This window comes from Mobula hypostoma, chromosome 1, assembly GCF_963921235.1.
Source record: "Mobula hypostoma chromosome 1, sMobHyp1.1, whole genome shotgun sequence".
Classification (NCBI taxonomy): Eukaryota; Metazoa; Chordata; class Chondrichthyes; order Myliobatiformes; family Myliobatidae; genus Mobula; species Mobula hypostoma.
In genome coordinates, this window is record NC_086097.1 from 19,847,831 (window position 1) to 19,868,607 (window position 20,777).

A 20,777-nucleotide genomic window follows, 5' to 3' on the forward strand; every position below is an offset into this window, starting at 1 on the left:
ACCAGTCACAGATGGGGCTCATCGGCCGTGGTTGGCAGCTCATCTAGGAGAAGGAAAACTCTGATCTCAAACCTCCACTGCCTTGTGGCTATACCCACGCATGGGGAAGGTTTTGGGAGCAGACCCTGAGGGAAAAATCCAGAGCTGGGGTCCCTAAGGCAGTCCTACGTTGAGATCAATGTTCAGTGTTGACTGGCAACTCCTGTGTCACTGTTGGTACCAAACTGTATCGGTCTCTGCATTCCTTTGGGTTCATCAGATGTATGGAGAAGGGGAGCTTCTAGACAGCTAGGACACAATATCCATGGTCAACTCTGACTGACGAGGGCCTCACAGTCTGAGAGCATGAAAAGACATGACAAATTTTTTCATACATATACTGTATCTATTTTATTCACCTGAACAGGAAGGATGGTTAGAGAAGGTTCAGAAGCTGTTTAGCAAGATCCTGTATGGATTACAGGGTGTGAGTATAAGGATCGGTTGGACAAACTGGTGTTGTTTTCTCCAAAGGACCAAAGGATGGGAGAAGATCTGACTGAAGTTTAGAAAATTATGACAGGTGTAGATATGGTAGACAGTCAGAATCTTTTCTCCCCCAGGGTAGAAATGTTGAACACCACAGGATGGGATTTGAAGTGAGAGGGGGAAAGTTTAAAGGATGTGTGTAAGTCAGATTTTTTTCTACACACAGAGGCAATGCAGAGTCGAGGCGGTGGGGCCAGGGCTTGGCTCCAAGAGTGAGGAAAGACCTGAGGTGTGATTGATACAAGCACTGGGCCGAATTGGGAAGGTCATGTATGGGCCTGAGAGTGTTTTGGTTGAAAAGGTCAGGGTGTCGTGGCCGGAGGCAAGGAATGGGCTGGAGTTCAGCTTGCTGCTCCATGAGGTTTACTCGCCTCTACGCTGAACTGAGGCTGCGGCCTGCAACTAATGGGCTCCTGAATCGGCTGCAGTGATGACTGGCCTGGTGGCTGTGGACTCACTTTCATGATCTTCAGATCTGAATGTCATTTGCTTATTTCTATTGTTTGCATGATTTGTTTTTTTTCCCTGCACATCGGGCGTTTGACAGTCTTTTTTTAAGTGGGTTCTATTGGGTCTCTTTGTTTTGAGGCTGCCTGTAAGGAGGTGAATCACAAGGTTGTATATGGTATACGTACTTTAGATAATAAATGTACTTTGGACTTTGAGTGCCTGGATTGCACTGTCAGGGGTGGTAGTGGAAGCAGCCGCATTAGTGGCATTCAGAAGGGTCTTAGACAAGCACATGAATGGAGCGATATGGATTATGTGCAGGCAGAGGGAGATTAATTTCATTTGGCATCGTGGTCAACCCCGAGCTCATGGGCTGAATGGCGTGTTCCTGTGCTGTACTCTTCTATGAACATATCGTTCAATTCCTGCCCCGGAATCCACATGTATATATGTATACGTGTGTGCTAATTTACCTGCAATGCCTTCCCCTCTCTGTCCTCCTGTAGGTAATTACCTCCACCACGTCCAGCTACATACATGTGAGCATGCAGCTGATCAAGGTCTGTTCTGCTGCCATCCACATTTCTCTAAAGCACGGGTTGCCAACCAGGGTTCCACAGGCCTCTCGATTAACGGTAAGGCTCAAAGGCCCGTAAAAAGGTTGGGAAACTCTGCTCTAAGCTTAGCTCGTAATAACGTAATTCCTTCAACGTTCTGCTCATTTGTAATCTGAATCAGAATCAGAATCGGGTTTAATATTACGTGGTGAAATTTGTTATTTCTGCAGCAGCAGACAATACATTTGTAGTCGGACCCAGGATAATGAAATGCACATTTTCTTATCTGAATAGATTCTGGTCTTGCTGTTTGAACATTTGACAGAAAAGGCCTGATACTGTATTGAAATCAGGCAGACAGTACATTTCCCTCCAGGTACACCCGAGAGAGAGCAAAATGTCGATTAGTTCCTACTGAAACTTCACAATCGGAAAAAGTGAATGGTGCTGTTCCCACATGGATCTACTGAAAGGAAACCTTGTAAATGACATGAAATGTTTCAGAAAATCATCTTGGGGGCAAGTGTTACTACAAGTTATTGCACTCCGGAGACTTTATCTGAAAATTAAATTCCCACCATTAATTATTTAGTTATTGTTCTGTGTGTGATTTATATTCACTCCCCCATTAGTAACTCTCTGTCTCTTTCATTGGATTTGTCTCTGTGTCTCTTTTTATATCTATTTTGCTTCGTCTCTCCTTAGGTATCAGTCTAACTGCACAAACACAGGCCCTTTGGCCCATTCAGTGCATGCTTTTCTCCCTAGCCCCATCTACCCACACCTGCACCATAACTTAACAAACCCCTCACATCCATGAACCTATCCAACTGTTCTTAAACGGTGCAGTCAAACCCACATCAACCACTTCCGTTAGCAGCTCATTCCACACCCACTCCACCCTCTGAAGTCTTCCACCTCCATCAGCATCAGCCCCTCTCTACTTAGATTACACTTCCTCCATCTCTCCTTCCTGTTTCTCCCCCCCATCTGCATCCTGTATCTCTCAGATATCTGTGCCCCCACCCCGTCTCACTCGCTCTCGTTTTGTCCCGGCGTCTCTCTCACAGTGTCACCGCCATTCCGCCCTGTCCCCCTCCGGATTTACCTGAATCCTGTCCTCCGGAAGTTCTGTTTTCATGGCCAGCATTTCCCGTGCGTACACATCTGGATAGTGAGCTTCGTTAAACGCTTTTTCCAGCTCCTCCAGCTGGTAGGAGGTGAAAATAGTCCTGGAAAGAAAAGGAAACAAGCAATCGATTAGGCAGACACAACCAGCAATGAATTCTTAAAGCAACACACACAAAATGCTGAAGGAACTCAGAAGGTCAGGCAGCATCTATGCCACAGCAATGAATATACAGCCGAGACCCTTCATCAGGACTGGAAAGAAGCTGGAATAAGACAGTGGGGGAGGAGACGGAGTAAAAGCTAGAAGGTGATAGGTGAAGCCAAGTGGCTGGAGGAGTGGGGAATGAAGTGAGAGGCTGGGAGGGCGATAAGTTGAAAAACTAAAGGCTGAAGAAGAAGGAGGAAAGGAGAGGAGAGTCGACCATGGGAGAGGCACCGGGGGGGGGTGGTGGTGGTGATAAGCAGGCGAGGAGAAGAGAAGGGGACCAAAGTAGAGAATTGAAGAAGAGGGAAGAGAAGAGAGGAAACATTGGAAGTTAGAGAAATTGATGTTCATGCCATTGGAGGCTACCTAGATGGAATATGAGGTGCTGCTCCTCCATCCTGAGGGTGGCCTCATTGTAGCAGGTGGTGCTGAGAACTCGTGGGTTGGAAGATGTGGTATCTACAATGCACATGTTAATCTGCCCAAAGTGCTTCCATTGAACCCACCGAAGCTGCTTGTGCTACCGCCACAAGGCAGAAGGCAACTCTGCCCCGTGTAAACACCCACCACACACTAACATATAATGACATACCGTATGGAGTGGCCAACCAAATGCCCCATAGACGGATAAGAACAGGTGAGGAGTGCATCAGAAATACAATAGACGGGGAATATCCATTGGAATCAGAATTAGAACTGAAATCAATTTATTATGTTGTATATGTGCTTTATGTCAACTTGGACATCTACAGAATATTTTGTACTATCTGTTAATATTGCATTAATATTATTTGATGTGCTGTTTGTCATACTGTGCTTTGCACTTTGAAGAACATTGTTTCCTTTAGCTGTATATATGTGTACAGTTGAATGCCAATAAACTTGAATTTATTGTTGTCACATGACCTGAGATGTCATAGAAAGCTCTTGCTTTGAATGCCATCCAGACATCCCACACCATACATCAATATATTGACGTAGTAAAAAGAAACCAGAGTGTGGTGTTCCAGTTACAGGGGAAGTACAGTAGACCATACACAGACAAATAAAGTGCGGGGGCTATAACCAGGTAGACCGGGAGGTCAAGGGTTCAAACATTCATCTTTTAGCATACAAGAGGTCCATTAAGTGCCTGATAAGAGAGTTAATAGAATCTGTCCTTGAGACCAGCGATTCATGCTCTCTGGCTTTTGTGAATTCTGCCCAATGGGAGAGAGGAGAAGAGCGAATGACCAGACTGGGAGCGATCTCTGACCACGCTGGCTGCTTCCCCCAGGCAGTGGGAAGTGTAGACGGAGTCATTGTTGGGAGACCAGACAAATTAAGTTAGAATTCAACAGGGATGGGGAAGACAGCATAAAGCTTCCAATGGTATTCCTCAGCGTGGATGAGGAATACCACTGGGAGACAGCACGGGTGAAGAATACAGACGGAATACAATTAGAATACAGTAGAGTCAAGGAATACAGGATTGAGGAGGGATAGAAGGTGGACAGGGAATACAGCAGGAACAGGGATACAGGATGGACGGGATACAGGACAGACAGGGATACAGGATGGACAGGAATACAGGATAGACAGGATACAGGATGGACAGGGATACAGGATGGATAGTGATACACGATGGACAGGAATACAGGATGGACAGGAGTACAGGAATGACAAGGAATACAGGATAGACAGGGACAAAGGATGGGCTGGGATACAGGATGGACAGGGATACAGGATGATAGGGATAAAGGATGGACAGGGATACATGATGGACATGGTGGATGGACAGAAGTACACCCTGTAAAAGGAATACAGGGCGGGCAGGAATACAGGATGGGCAGGGATAAAGGATGGATAGTGATACACGATGGACTGGGATACAGTATGGCAGGGAATACAGGATGGACAGGAATACAGGATGGACTGGGACCAAGATTGGAAGATTGAACACAGGGCGGGCAGCGAATACAACACGATCTAACCGGTCCATGCCGGCCGGAATTCCCACCTAAGCTAATGTATTCCCTGCATTCCCCATATCTCCCTGGATCTTTCCTCTCCATGTCCACGTCCATTAAATAGAAGACATAGTGAATATCGGGCGGGTAGGAATGTGGGTCGGATAAACACCATGAATTACAGCCGTGAGATGTGCCCCTGGGTACAATACAGAGGGGCGACCAGACGCGAAGACGTTTCAACGAGAGGACAGGTATCGATCATCAGATTGAAGTCCAGGGACACCTACGACAACACATTCTTACCTGTGGCGCCTTTTCTTACGCTTCTTCGTCTGGCTCAGGCTGGATTTGGAAATTTTCCGGTCACTCGATGAAATGTCTTCAGAATCTGAATTTAAACAAAGTGTTCCGACATTTATTCCCAAAAGCTAATGCTCACCGGGTGACAAGACAGGACTTGCACTGAGGGCGTGTCGGAGAGGACTGGAGACGAGAATGGCGAGGCATCGGACCCCAAGTCCCTACAAAGGACGTCAGAGAGGATCATCGGGGTCTCCCGTCTACCCATCACCGAGATTTATCAGGAGCGCGGCGTACGCAGGGCCGTTAGCATTGTCAATGATCCCTCCCGTCCATCCAACGATCTCTGTGACCCCCCCCCCCCACCCCCACCCCCCCACACACACACACACAACACACACACACACAAACACACACACACACACAAACACACAACACACACACACAACAGACACACACCACACACAACACACACACACAACACACACACACACAACACACACACACACACACAAACACACAACACACACACACAACAGACACACACCACACACACAACACACACACACAACACACACACACACAACACACACACACACACAAACACACAACACACACACACAACAGACACACACCACACACACACACAACACACAACACACACACACACACACGCAACACACACACACACACCTGCCGACTGACTGAAGATAAGACAGTATTGGGACAATGACTGTCAGGACGGGAAACAGCTTCTTCCCACAGGCCTGAGAGTACTGAACTCCCTGTCGCCACTCAGGTCTCATCACGTATGAAGCGCCGGTATCGCCGTGCTGTTTACTTTTTTAGCTTGCGTCACAAATGCACCTTATTATTTGTTAATGTATTTGTGGTCATATCATTTCATGTGTTAAGTGTGTGAGTTATATGTACTGCGTATTTTCTCTTTATGGACAGATCGGCCATGATCTTATTGGATGGCGGGGTAGGCTCGACGGGCCGGATGGCCTACTCCTGCTCCTATTTCTTGTGTTCTTTTCTCATTGTTACCATCAGGTAGGAGATACAGAAGCCTGAAGGCACACACTCAACGACTCAGGAACAGCTTCCTCCCCTCTGCCGTCCGATTCCTAAATACTGAACCCTTGGACAATACCTCTCTTTTTTTAATATACAGTATTTCTGTTTTTTGCACGATTTTTAATCTATTCAATATACGTATACTGCAATTGATTTACTTATTTATTTATTATTATTACTATTTTTATTTTTTTCTCCTTTATATTATGTATTGCATTGAACTGCTGCTGCTAAGTTAACAAGTTTCACGTCACATGCCGGTGATAATAAACCCGATTCTGACTCTGCACCTTGGTCCGGAAGAATGTTGTTTCATTTGGCGGTGTACCTATGTGTGATTGACTATTAATAAACTTCAATTTGACAGTGGGGACATTGTAATAATCCCCAGGTGCGCAACCAATAGTTTTTCCACGGATTGAACGGGTTTCTCGAATCACAATTTTTCGCCGAAAAAGGATTCTCGGGCAGCGCCAGAATTTCTCGTTCGTTTTATCAAACACCGATAGGTCCCGAGCTTTAAACAGGGATCTGCCCCGCGCCGTTTCACGGACCTCCCGCCAGTCAATGAGCAGAAAACGAACTCATCCCTGTCGGTGTGCATTCCGGTACGATAACGAAATCAGTTTCACGGTGCAAAAAGCAAGCTGCTGGGGGATCTCAGCGAGGCATGCAGCACATGCGGGGGCAGGGGGATGGATGGTCGATACTTCGGGCCGAGCTCCTCTCGAACTGGAACGCCGACAACCCCCCCTCCCTCCACAGATACCGCTTGATCCGCCCAGCTCCTCCGGCAGTCCGGCAGCACGTCTCTCTGTGGCCCCCGACACACGGGAGTTCACCCAACGCTCGTACAAAACTGGTAAATGGCATCGCGTTTATACTAATCTCGCTGTTCTCAGTACCTAGATTTCGTTGCCTTGATATTAGGACCTTGAGACCAGAAGACATAGGCGAAGAATTCAGCCCATCGAGTCGTTTCCGCCACTCAATCATGGTTGATTTTTTAACCCCTTCAACCCCATTCTCCTGCCTTCTCCCCGTCACCCTTAACGCCCTATTAATGAAGAAACTATTAACCCCCCGTTTTAAATATGCGCAATGTATTTGCTGTGAATCTCTCCATCCCTAATCTGTAAATATCTTGTTCCGGTTCCTCCAGCTATCTATCCACACAATGAAAGTGGAAAGTTCGATATTGTTTTCTTTGTTTTAAACAACGAGCATTGGCTTAATTTCCCCAACAATTTTTTCTTTATAACGCGCGCCGTCTCGCGTTTTACATTACGGAAATGATTTTAGAGAACGCACAAGATGTTTCTACTAACGCTAACCAGAGCAGTTTATATTTCCCCCAAGCATTCCTAATTTAACGAGGTCATTTTACACTGTAATAGAGTAATACTGGCAATAAAAACAATCGGGACATCGACATTGAAGGCTTATGTTTTTATATAAAAAAAACGTAAAACGATTGCAACACACACAAAATGCTGGTGGAACGTGTTTACGTAAAACGATTACTTCGTCTGCGGTAAAACAAAGATTTTGCGTTCGTCCTCTTTAAGCTGGCAGTAAGTGCGTTAAATACTACAGTGGAAATTTTCATTCCTGGAGATCTATGACAAATCCAAATTTCGCGGCATATTTGCGGAGAAGTTTATTTCTATTGTTCAGTGGAACAAAACGGTCTCCGCAGGGTTTTCTCGCTGAAATGGTAATTTCTCATTTGAAAGTAGGATCCACTTGCACTCCTTCCTCGAATAAATGTAAACTCTGCTTGAGGTATTCAGGGAGTGTGCCAATATTTGCACTGGGTCCCTGGGAGTGGATAAATACTAGCAGAAATTTTTAAAATGCATATTTACACCGGGTCCCCGGCGTGTGTAAACACTGCGAGAAGCCCCCGGAATAATTGTGAATATTTGCTCTGGGCCCTTTGTGGAAACGTTGCATGTCTCCAGTATTCGCACCGAGTCCCCGACTGTGTGCCAGCAATAGCAGGAAAACCCCTAGAGCGCGTGCCAGTCTAATTAAGTTGTATCTTTATTCACAGGAATATGCAGTACGTACACAGTTGCAGAAATTCTGTTGGTATGCATCACACCCTTTTAAGAGACTGAGCTCTTGTTCATTTGGGGGCAGTTTTTAAATTTCTCAAAGGTAAACTGTTTGCTTCACAGTATTCACCACCCTCTGACTAAAAAAAAATTTCTTCGCATTTCTGTTCTGAAAGGGCGCCCTTCAATCCTTAAGTCATGCCCTCTCGTACTAGACTCCCCCATCATGGGAAACAATTTTGCCACATCCACTCTATCCATGCCTTTTAACATTCGAAATGTTTCTATGAGGTCTTTCCTCATTCTTCTAAACTCCAAGGAATACAGTCCAAGAGCGGACAAATGTTCCTCATATGTTAACCCTTTCATTCTCGGAATCATTCTAGTGAATCTTCTCTGTACCCTCTCCAACGTCAGCACATCCTTTCTTAAATAAGGAGACCAAAACTGCCCACAGTACTCCAAGTGAGGTCTCACCAGCGCCTTATAGAGCCTCAACATCACATCCCTGCTCCGATACTCTATTCCTCTAGAAATGAATGCCAACATTGCATTCGCCTTCTTCGCTACTGACTCAACCTGGAGGTTAACTTTAAGGGTATCCTGTACGAGGACTCCCAAGTCCCGTTGCATCTCAGAACTTTGAATTCTTTCCCCATTTAAATAATAGTCTGCCCATTTATTTTTTCTGCCGAAGTGCATAACCATACACTTTCCAACATTGTACTTCATTTGCCACTTCCAAGTCATTGGGTGTATTTAAGCCAGAGATTGATAGGTATCTGAGTAGCCAGGGCATCAAAGGTTATGGTGAGAAGGCGGGGGAGTGGGAGTAAATAGGAGAATGGATCAGCTCATGATAAAATGGCGGAGCAGACTTGATGGGCCGAATGGCCTACTTCTGCTCCTTTGTCTTATGGTCTTATTATCAAAGTACATACGTGTTACCATATACGGTACAGCCCTGAGATTTACTTTCTTGTGGGCATTCACAATAAATACAAAGAAACAGAATAGTATCAATGAAAATACATACACAGGATGGGCAAAACAACAATATACAAAAGACAATAGATTGAGCAATTACAAAAAAGAAATCAAATTAATAATAATTATTGCAGTATTAATAAATGGGTTCCTTAAGGTGGTTATAGCCAGGGTGATAAGCTCCCACTATCTATTAAATGCTCCCAATGGTGTGTGTCTCAAATAGCCTCTGACAACCAAGTCCAGCTCCTTGCCTTCACACGTGGCTTAGCTACTAAACCCGATGGGACTATTTCTACTGACAGGAGAAGGGCCAAAGGCAGGTGACTGGCACCTTAAAACCAGTCGCTTCAGGCAGACCGGGCTCGTCAGCCGTGGTTGGCAGCTCATCTAGGAGAAGGAAAACTCTGATCTCAAACCTCTGCTGCTTTGCAGCTATACCCACTCACGGGGAAAGCTTCAGGAGTAAAGCCCAAGGAAAAATCTGAAGCTGGACTCCCTAAGGCAGCCTGACGTTGAGTTCAATGTTGACTGGCAACTCCTGCGACATCACTGATGCCAAACTGTATCGGTCTCCGTCTTTCCTTTGGGTTCATCAGCTGCGTGGAGAGGGGGAGCCTGCTACATGAGCAACAGCTTGCTCTCCATTTCATACTGCCCTGGCTTGCGTATCAGTTGGACAGAATGTCCATAGTCAACCCTGACCAATGGGGGCCTCTCAGATTATAAATTTAAAATGCAATATTGATAATACTGAAATATAACGTTCCTATATCTAACTTGCACAACAGTGGCACATGAGTTTTAGTTAAATCTCATTCACAGCAAAGATTTTAACATTTGAACAAGTATTATGTTATCAATAATACAACACATTGTGCCATTTAGCCCAGCATGTCCATTCTAATCATCTATATTAATCCCCTTTACCCACATTTTGTGTAACAGCCAGGGGTGGTTTTATTTTAAAGATCGTTTTTCAGTTAGTACATGGACTGTATTTTCTCAGTGTGTCACCTCATGGACATATTGATGCAGCCATTAAGAAGGCAAGACAGCAGCTATATTTCATTAGGAGTTTGAGGAAACTGCGTTTGTCAACTAAAACACTCAAAAACTTTTACAAATGTACCATACAGAACATTCTGACTGGCTGCATCACAGTCTAGTATTGGGGGGGCTACTGCACAAGATTGAAGTAAGATGCGGAAACATATAAAATTAGTCAGCTCCATCACCGGTACGAGCCTCTGTCGTATCTAAGACACCTTCGAGGAGTGGTGCCTTAGGAAGACGGCATCCATTATTAAGGACCTCCACCACCCAGGACATGCCCTCCTCTCATAGTTAACATCGGGATGGAAGTAAAGAAGCCTGAAGCCACACACTCAGTGATTCAGGAACAGCTTCTTCCCCTCTGCCATCCGATTCCTAAATGGACATTGGACCCATGAATACTACCTATTTTTTAATTTCTGTTTTTTTTGCACACTTTACTTTAACTTAACCATTTAATAGACACATACTTGCTGTAATTCAGTTTTCCTCTATATTTATTTATCATGTATTTCATTGTACTGCTGCCAAAGTTAATAAATTTCATAATCTACACCTGTCATATTAAAACTGATTCTGATTCTGATCTGGATAAGGAGTGTTACTTGAATTGTTTATCTTTTTTGCCAATTGTTTGTCTTTGGATCTGCTCGGGTTTTCACATTGTGCTGCAGGTGTCTCATTTGGTATCGTGGGGATTGTTAAGCTCTCTTTGTATTTATTACTTTTATTCAATTTGGGATAATTTAATTCGTACAGTATTTTCAATGTCTTGTAATGTAGTTGTTGGTTTTGGGGATTATCGCTTCGTCTGGACACCCATGTTGTCTGATTGGTCCTGAATTCCTATGTGCTCCAGGGTGTTTTTCAGGTGGGCATGCCAACTCCTCCTTGTTGGGCTGTTGTGCTTCCTAATCTGGTGACACTCAGACCAAGTTCTTCTGTGTATCGTGAGTGATTTCAGTTCAAAAGGATTCTGTATAGTTTGCCTCAGCTCTTGTTAGTTTATCTGTTTGAATTGCCAAAGTCTCGATAATTCCTGCACTTGAGTTCACTAGTGACCCTCACATTTGGTCCATGGCCTTGTTGATTCTAGATCTTGTCCAAATGCATCTTAAATGTTGTGGGGGTGCCTGCATCCACCATCTCTTCATGCATTTTAGTTAGTTGGAATGGGAGATTCCAGTGCCGTAATTTTCTTAATAAGGTTTTAACAGAGACTGACTCCAAAATGTGTTATACATGTAACATCTTGCAAACCACAAATACATTCAAGTCTACAGTTAAATAGAAACACAAGAGATTCTGCAGATGCTGGAACTCCAGAGTAACACACACAAAATGATGGAGGAACTCAGCAGGCCAGTCTGCATCTATGGAGAGAAACGGAGTTGATGGTTCAGGCTGAGACCCTTCCTGACTTGCTGAATTCCTCCAGCATCTTGTATGTGTTACAGTTAAATACAGTCAAGTCTACAGAAAATGAATCTTAAAGTAGTATATGCTAACATATATATACTTTTGATAATAAATTTTAAATTTGACTTTGAGTTTACTTTGACTTTGAAACTACCCACATAGACATGCACACAAGCTTTTTCAAAATACATCTACAACCATCAAGGTAAATTAAAATGTATCAATCCCATTCAATGTTTTAGATCTGTATTGTACAATCTGTATTTATACACCCTCTAACGCCTACCAAAATTTAACTTTCATAACCATATCATATCTGTCCAGAGGTTCTGACATATTCACATATCCGACCACAAGATGTGGCAATATATCAGTAAATCTACCAAAATAGCAGAAGTCCAACAAAATAGTCCATAGAGCAAATTTTAGAAGGCCTACCAATCTGACTTGGGTGGCAGGGAGGAGATATGTCTCTACCAAAGGAGGTGTGAGGCACTCATTCCCTCTGCTAGTCTTCAGGTTACTTTCAGCAAAGTGTACCATCTGCTTAGCCCCCCCAGTCAGGGTCACATTAGGCCATGAGAGCAGGTGGTGGATATCACAAGTCCTGGTTATGTGTCCACTGATGCCAGGCAGACTATCTCTGAAGAGTATTGATAATGGTTGGAGTTACCCATCTTGCAATGACATTGCCTAAACGAAGGCAATGGCAAACCACTTCTGTAGAATTTGCCAAGAACAATCATGGTCATAGACCATGATCACCCACATCATACAACATGGCACATAATGATGATGATGACCAATCTGACTGAACAGAACACATAAATTTTCCACGAGAAACACTAGAGATTCTGCAGATCCTGGAAGTCCAGACTAACACACACAAAATACTTGAGGGACCCAGATTAGGCAGCATCTATGCAGGGGAATAAAGACTCGATATTTTGGGCTGACACCCTTCATCAGGACTGGAAGGGAAGGGGAGAAGTCAGATTAAAAGGTGGGAGGGAGGAGGAGAAAGTGCAAGCTGTAAGGTGATAGGTAAATCTAGGTGAGGGGGGAGGTAGGTGGGTGGAGGAGGGGGGAATGAAGTGAGAAGGTGGGAGGTGATAGGTGAAAAAGGTAAAGGGTTGAAGTAGAGGGAATGTAATAGGAATGGAGAGTGGACCATGGGAGAAACGAAGAAAGAAAGGCACCAGAAGGTGATAGGAAGGTGAGGAGAAGAGGAGGGGTAATAGAGGAGCCAGAATGGGGAATGGAAGAAGAGGGAAGGGAGAGGGGAGGGGGAATTACAAAAAATTAGAGAAATCAGTGTCCATGCTGTCAGATTGGACACTACACACATGAAGTATGAAGGTTGGCCTCATGGTGGCAGTAGAAGAGGCCCATCAAGTCAGAATGGGAATGGGGATTGGAATTTAAATAGTGGGCCACCAGGAAATCCTGCTTGTTATCCACCAGGAGTCCATACATAAAACATGCAAATTCTTTCAAATACTAATAAAGTTAGTCTCCTTCTATAGTCTCACCTGGGAAATGTTTGCAGGGCTCTCAGGTGAGACTACAGAAGGAGACTATTAGTATTTAAAATAATTTGTTCTTAATGGTCAGCTTCTGTGCTGTCTCAGTCTATGATTCTACCATCAAATGTATCAGAAAACAATTTTAACATGTGCATCCATTTTCAATAAGAATCAGACTGAATTGGGCAGCACAGTGTTACTGCCTCACAGTAACACTCGAGACCTGTGTTCGATCCTGGACTCAAGTGTTGTCCGCGTAGAGTGTGCACCTTCTCCTGCCAGCTTCTGGGTTTCTGCAGAATATTGTTACTTTCTGCCTCATCCTAGGCATGTGTTGGTAGCTTGCTTGGCTGCTGTGAGTTGCCCCTAGTGTAGGACAGTGACAGCCCCAGTAGGCCAGTGACAAAAAAACCCAAGGGAATTGATAGGCATTTGTTGGAGGACAATGGAGAATGAAGAAGAGGGAAAGAGGCGGATGAGGTTGCTCAACTGGGAGCCAGCAAGCACCTGATGGACCAAATGGCCTCCTTTTGTCAGAATAGTAAATCAAAGAAGCCTATAATCTTTACTCCAAAACTGCAGAACAACCAGTATCCAAAATGTGCAAGCAAACCTCTCAGGGCCTCCACAGAGATTAACATCAGTGCTACACCATCAAGTCCCATTCGTGTACCGTGAAACCCACACAAGTAGATCAAACATGATCAAAGCCACTAAATGTGCCGTCAGTACCTTAAACCCAACAGTGCCAGAAAATAATGCAAGTAAATGCACCACATTTTGTGGAATTATTTCAATTACTACCCTATCGGAGCACATCAAAAACATACTCAGTAAATGGTGCCACCACAGGAATTTTCATTTATATTGCAACCATTAACAGCAAAGATGTCCAGCATTCTGCAGCAATAATTTCTAACAAAGTAACTTCACCTCTAGGAATGTGATGGGATACTGAAGCAGGTGACCAAAGACTTGGTCAAACAGGTTTTAAGGGGCTCCTTAAAAAAAGGGTGGAGAAGTGGAGACGTTTAGGAAGGGAATTTATTTAAGAGGCCCCCCCAGTAAAAAAACACAGTCAAAAGATGCCTTCATTTTACATTTGTGGAGCCAAGTTGAATAAATACATCCAGGCTTTCATAAAGAGGAAATACAGATACTTAGAATCAGAGTTAGGTTTATAATCACTGATGTATGTCTTGAGACTTGCTGTTTTGTTCAAACAGTACTGTGCAAAACATGAAACTGACTACAAATTTCAACAAGAAATATATATGTTTGATAAGAAATATGTATGTCTTTCCACTGTCTTTACAGGGAACGGGGCTTCCCTTCCTCCACCACTGATACTGCCCTCGCCTGCATTTCTTCCATTTCCCGGACATCCACGCTCATCCCATCTCCTCGCTGCCTTAACCAGGATAGAATTCCTCTTGTCCTGACCTCCCAACCCATGAGCCTCTGCATCCAACACATCATTATCCACAACTTCCGGAATCTTCAATGGGATTCTACCACTAAACACATCTTTACCTCCACACCCCCCTCCACCTCTGCTTTACGCAGGGATCACTCCCTACGTGATTCACTTGTCCACTCATCTCTCCCCACTAATCTCCCATACATAGCCCTATAAACAGCCAAAGAGCTACACCTGTTCATTCACCCCCTCCCTCACCTCCATTAAGGGTCCCGAACAGTCCTTCCAGGCAAGGCAACACTTGACCTGTGAATCTGTTGGGATCTTCTACTGTATCGGGTGTTCTTGATACGACGTCCTCTACATTGGTGACACCCAATGTAAAATGGGGAACCGTTTTGTCGAGCACATCTGCTCCATCCACCAGAAGTGGAATTCCGTAGGAGCCAACCATTTGAATTCCTATCCCCATTCCCGTTCTGACATGTCAGTCCATGGCCTTCTCTGTTGCCACGATGAGGTCACGCTCAAGTTAGAGGAGCAACACCTCATATTCCATCCAGATAGTCTCCAACTTCATGGCATGAATATCGATTTTTCCTTCCGGTAATTTATTTCCCTCACCCTTCTCTCTTCTATTCCCCAATCTGGCATCTTACTTCTTCTCTTCACCTGCCTATCACCCACCCCTGGAACCCCTGCTTCTTCCTTTTCTCCCATGGTCCACTCTTCTCTCCTATCAGATTCCTTCTTCTCCAGTAATTTACCTATCCCACCCACCTGACCTCACCTATTGCCTTCTAGCTAGTCCTCCTTCCCCTCCCCCCACTTTTTTATTCTGGCGTCTTCTCCTTTCCTTTCCAGTCCTGAAGAAGAGTCTTGGTCCGAAACGTCAACTATCTATTCATTTCAATAGATGGTGCCTGACCTGCTGAGTTCCTCCAGCACTTTGTGTGTGCTGCTCTATACGTGCAATATGTATGTTACATTGTTCATTCATTATGTGCCGTGTCATATGACGTAGTGATCACGGTCTTTTTATGACCATGATTGGCAATTTTTTCTACAGAAGATTAGATTAGATTAGATTCAACTTTGTTGTCATTGTGCCGAGTACAGATACAAAGCCAATGAAATGCATTTAGCATCTGACAAGAAATGCAAAGAATAGTGTTATTTACAAAATAACTGTGAATTTAAAAAGTGCTACAGCACACAAATATAAAAGTACTGAGACAGTACAATACGGGTGCAATACTGCTTAGCGCTGTGATGAGAGGTTCAGCAGTGTCACAGCCTCAGGGAAGAAGCTCTTCCTGTGCCTGCTGGTGCGGGAGTGGAGTCCCCTGTAGCGCCTACCGGATGGGAGGAGAGTAAAAAGTCCATGGTTAGGGTGAGATGTATCCTGATAATGCTTTTTGCACTGCCCAGGCAGCGTTTATGGTAGATGTTCTCAATGGTGGGCAATTGGGTGCAGATAATCCGCTGGGCAGTTTTCACCACACGCTGGAGTACTTTGCGATCTGATACGGGACAATTGTCATACCACACTGAGATGCAGTTGGTGAGTATGCTCTCAATGGTACAGCGGTAAAAGTCCATCAGTATCCTGGAACAGAGGTGAGCTTTCTTGATGCTCCACAGGAAATAAAGGCACTGTTGCGTCTTTTTGATCAGGATGGAGGAGTTCGGGGACCAGGTAAGATCCTCGGAAATGTGGACACGAAGGAATTTGAAGCTTGATACATGCTCCACTACAGTTCCGTTGATGTAGATGGGGATGTGAGTGTGACTCCTGGCGTGCCTAAAGTCCACAATGATCTCCTTGGTCTTCTGGGTGTTAAGGGCCAGGTTGTTGTCGGCACACCACACGGCCAGGTGCAGACAGGGGTTTGCCATTGCCTTCTTCTGGGCAGGGGTGTGTGTGTGTGTGTGTGTGTGTGTGTGTGTGTGTGAAAATAATAGTGCAAGAAAGAGCAAAATAGTGAGGTAGTATTCATGGGTTGTTTCATTGTCCTTTCAGAAATCTGATGGGAAGGGGAAAAAGCTTTTCCTAAAATGTTGAATGTGGGTCTTCAGCCTCTTGCACCACCTCCCTGATGGGAGCAATGAGAAGGGGGCATGTCCCACCTGGTGGGGATCCTTTATGATGGATGCCACCCTGTGCAGAGGCCCCTCTACACCAGATGGTGAAGCAACCAGTTAAGCAGAAATGTTTTGTATGATTTATAGGTACTTCCCAGATGTTATTATTTCACATTAGCCATCCTAGACCAACTTTAAAAAGAAAAAGAAAATAAATGTTAAAAGTAGTGTTTCAGGAGTTACCATTTTGGTCACTTAGAAACAGAGAGATCAGGAAAGTTACTGTGTGGTGGTGAGACTGTGAAATGGCCAGGTAACATCTCACAGGATGCAGGCACCAACACAGGGAGGTTCAGAACTACCTCCTGCCCAGAAAGGATGACCAGGGCTCGAATGGTGGCAGAAACGGGGTGACAGTGAAGCCCATTATGATGGCAGTGAAGAAGTAATAGCACGAGGGAATAAAGATCTAAACTCCACCATGGAGGGTCCCAAGCCCGGTTGTGAACGGAGGAGAGTTGGGCATGGGGCTAGCAACTCCATCCTGTAAAAACTCAGAGCTACAGAAACGCCAACACAAGCTCCAAAGACCTCATCCCTGGGAGAGGAAGGATCTTCATAGATGGACTACACTTGGGGACAACTTGAAAGACTGGCCCAGGAAAGAAGACTCGAGCAAGCTGCTGTCAGTGGCCTATGCCCCAGTAGGCTTGAAAAGAAGAAGCAGAAAAAACAAAGATTCATCAAAGGTTGGAGTGCAGGAAGTCTGTAACAGGCACAAAATGGATGCTATCAGTATTATAAAGTAAAAATAAACCCAACTATATACAAAACATCTGCAACTAAAACAGTAGAAGTGTGCTGGTATGGTTTATGGTCAGGATGGTTATACATACATTTGTGATAGTTATACATAAGAACAGTAGATGAATCTGCTGAAAGTTTCATGGTTTAACCTAAATAGTTAGTTTGTTGGTTAAGGGAATGAAGGGTTTGGGGTGAAAGGTAAAAACTGGGACCAAGGGCAGGATGTTATAAATTCATTCAAATAATTAATGATTTTTGAAAGAGTCTTAGAAGATTATCCAATTGTCCTCCACCCATTAAGGTGTACTTCATGGTGGAATGTCGATTTAAGAGTTCTGCTGATCTGAACATTAGCCTTGTTGATAAGGGCTGAATTAGTTTTATAAAGCCTAATCTCATTTACAAATGTCTAGTTGATTAATCTTTACACTGGCAGCATCTAAGAGACACTCAGGCTGCAGGACTGAGCTGAATGAGTGGAGAATCCAAGTCCCAGTTATCTTTCTGAGCCGAACCTGATTAGGCACTGCCGACATTTCAGTTTTAAAATTCTTACTTTTTAAGAACATACAAAAGAGAACAGTACAGCACAATACAGACCCTTCAGCCCACAATGTTATGCCAACCCTTTAAGCTACTCCAAGATCTATTTATCCCTTCCTTCTCTCATAGCCCTCCATTTTTCTCCACCCATTTGGCAAATCCTTCTATTTCCAATTCCTGTGCAGTCAGACTCAGATTTGTGTGTTGCCATGTACACTATTCCCTGCTCACTTGAGGCTCACAGAGTAAACAATATACCTGGTAATAATATATCATTTGTTCCTTATGTTCCATGTTGTATGACATTGGCGATCATGGTCTTTCCATGACTATGATTGTTCTTGGCAAATTTTTCTACCAAAGTCGTTTGCCATTGCCTTCTTCTGGGCGGTGTCTTTACAAGATGGGTGACCCCAGCCGTTATCAATACACTTCAGAGATTGTCTGCCTGGCGTCAGTAGTCACCAGGCAGACTTGTGATATGCACCGGCTGCTCACACGACCATCCACCACCTGCTCCTATGGCTTCACCTGACCCTGATCTGGGGGCTAAGCAGGTGCTACACCTTGCCCAAGGGTGACCTGCAGGCTAGCACCTTACACTTCCTTTGGTAGGGACCTCCACCCCGCCATCTGTGCTATTAATATATACTAGAATAAATACATAACCACCAAACTACTGTTTATTGATTACAGCTCAGCTTTCAGCCCCTCAGTACTAATCAATAAGCTTCTAAACCTGGGCCTCTGTACCTCCCTCTGCAACTAGACCCTGGCTTCCTCACTGGGAGACCAGTCGGTGCAGTTTGGAGATGACATATCCTCCTCCCAAAAGGGAATCAGCAAGGTGCAATATAAAGGTGGATTGCTTTTCTTTTTCTTCCTGTCTATGCTTATTTAAGTCAATGTAACTTGATAAACCAGCAATGTTGCCATGGTAATGTAGTGGTTAGCACAATGCTAAAACAGCTCGGGGTATTCCGGATTTGGAGTTTAATTCCAACACCACCTGCAAGCAGTTTGTACGTTCTCCCCGTGGTTTTCCTCCGGGTGCTCTGGTTTCCTCCCACAGTCCAAAGACCTACATATAAGTAGGTTAACTGGTCATTGTAAATTATTCTGTGATTAGGCTAGGGTTAAATAGGTGGGTTGATGGAGATGTGTGGGCACGTGGCCAGGTGGTTAAGGCATTGGACTAGCGACCTGAAGGTCGTGAGTTTGAGCCCCAGCTGAGGCAGCGTGTTGTGTCCTTGAGCAAGGCACTTAATCACACATTGCTCTGCGATGACACTGGTGCCAAGCTGTATGGGTCCTAATGCCCTTCCCTTGGACAACATTGGTGTTGTGGAGAGGGGAGACTTGCAGCACGGGCAACTGCTGGTCTTCCATACAACCTTGTCCAGGCCTGCGCCCTGGAGAGTGAAGACTTTCCAGGCGCAGACCATGGTCTCGCAAGACTAACGGATGCCTTTTGATGGACAAACGTCTCTAACAAAGGAGGTGTAAGGTGCTCTTTCACTCCGCTAGCCTACAGGTCACACTTGAGAAAGGTGTAGCACCTGCTTAGCCCCTCCCCAACCCCGATCAGGGTCATGTGAAGCCATGGGAGCAGGTGGTGGATGGTCGTAAGAGCAGCTGGTGCATATCAAAGGTCCTGGTTATGCCATGAATAGACATGGTCATGGAAAGAGCATGGTCACCCATGTCATACAACACAGCACATAGATGAACGAACAAAATAGGTGGGTTACTGGGCAGGAGGGGCCTGTTCACACAGTATCTTTAAATAAATAAACAAACAAACAAACAAATAGATGGATAGATAAATAAAGCTACTCATCACCATTTGCATTGGGGAACTTCAAAACAGGAATACAACCAATTGCTTAGATGCTCTATAACCGATGTAATAGCAGTACAGGTACCCTGCAAAGAGGTAAGGGTCACAGTCCAAAACAGGATTTAGCAAATAGTTATTAACCCATATTACATTAATTGTTTGATTAGATTCTTGATTAACCTACTCCCGGGTACCTACCCTTAGTGACCACTTTACTAAGTACCTCCTGTACCTAATAAAATGGACCCTAAGTATGGGCTCACTGTCTTCTGCTGCTGTAGCCCATCCACTTCGAGGCTGGATGTGTTGTGCATTCAGAGATGCTCTTCTGCACACTCCTGTTCTAACGCATGGTTATTTGAGTTACGGTGGCCTTCGTATCAGCTTGAACCAGTCTGGCCATTCTCCTCTGACCTCCCTCATTAACAAGGCATTTCACCCACAGAGCCGCCGCTCACTGGACTTTTTTTTTGTTCTTCACGCCGTTCTCTGTAAACTCTAGAGACTGTTGTAAATCCCAGGTCAGCAGTGTCCGAGATACTCTCACCACCCCGTCTGAGATACTCTCACCACCTCGTCTGAGATACTCTCACCACCCCGTCTGTGATACTCCCACCACCTCGTCTGTGATACTCCCACCACCTCATCTGTGCTATTCCCACCACCTCGTCGGTGATACTCCCACCACCTCGTCTGAGATACTCCCACCACCTCGTCTGTGATACTCCCACCACCTCGTCTGTGATACTCCCACCACCTCATCTGTGCTATTCCCACCACCTCGTCGGTGATACTCCCACCACCTCGTCTGTGATACTCCCACCACCTCGT

General features: G+C 44.8%; 1 protein-coding gene across 1 annotated transcript in view; it reads right to left on the bottom strand.

The window, feature by feature from the left end:
* Positions 1 to 20,777, bottom strand: part of vsx2 (visual system homeobox 2) — a 66,769-nt gene that overhangs the window by 23,647 nt on the left and 22,345 nt on the right. The window contains exons 2-3 of the mRNA XM_063066835.1: positions 5,127 to 5,211; positions 2,644 to 2,767 (exon numbers count right to left, since the gene is read on the bottom strand). Of these exons, the coding sequence (XP_062922905.1) occupies positions 2,644 to 2,767; positions 5,127 to 5,211 (209 nt within the window). The remainder of the gene's footprint in view (positions 1 to 2,643; positions 2,768 to 5,126; positions 5,212 to 20,777) is intronic.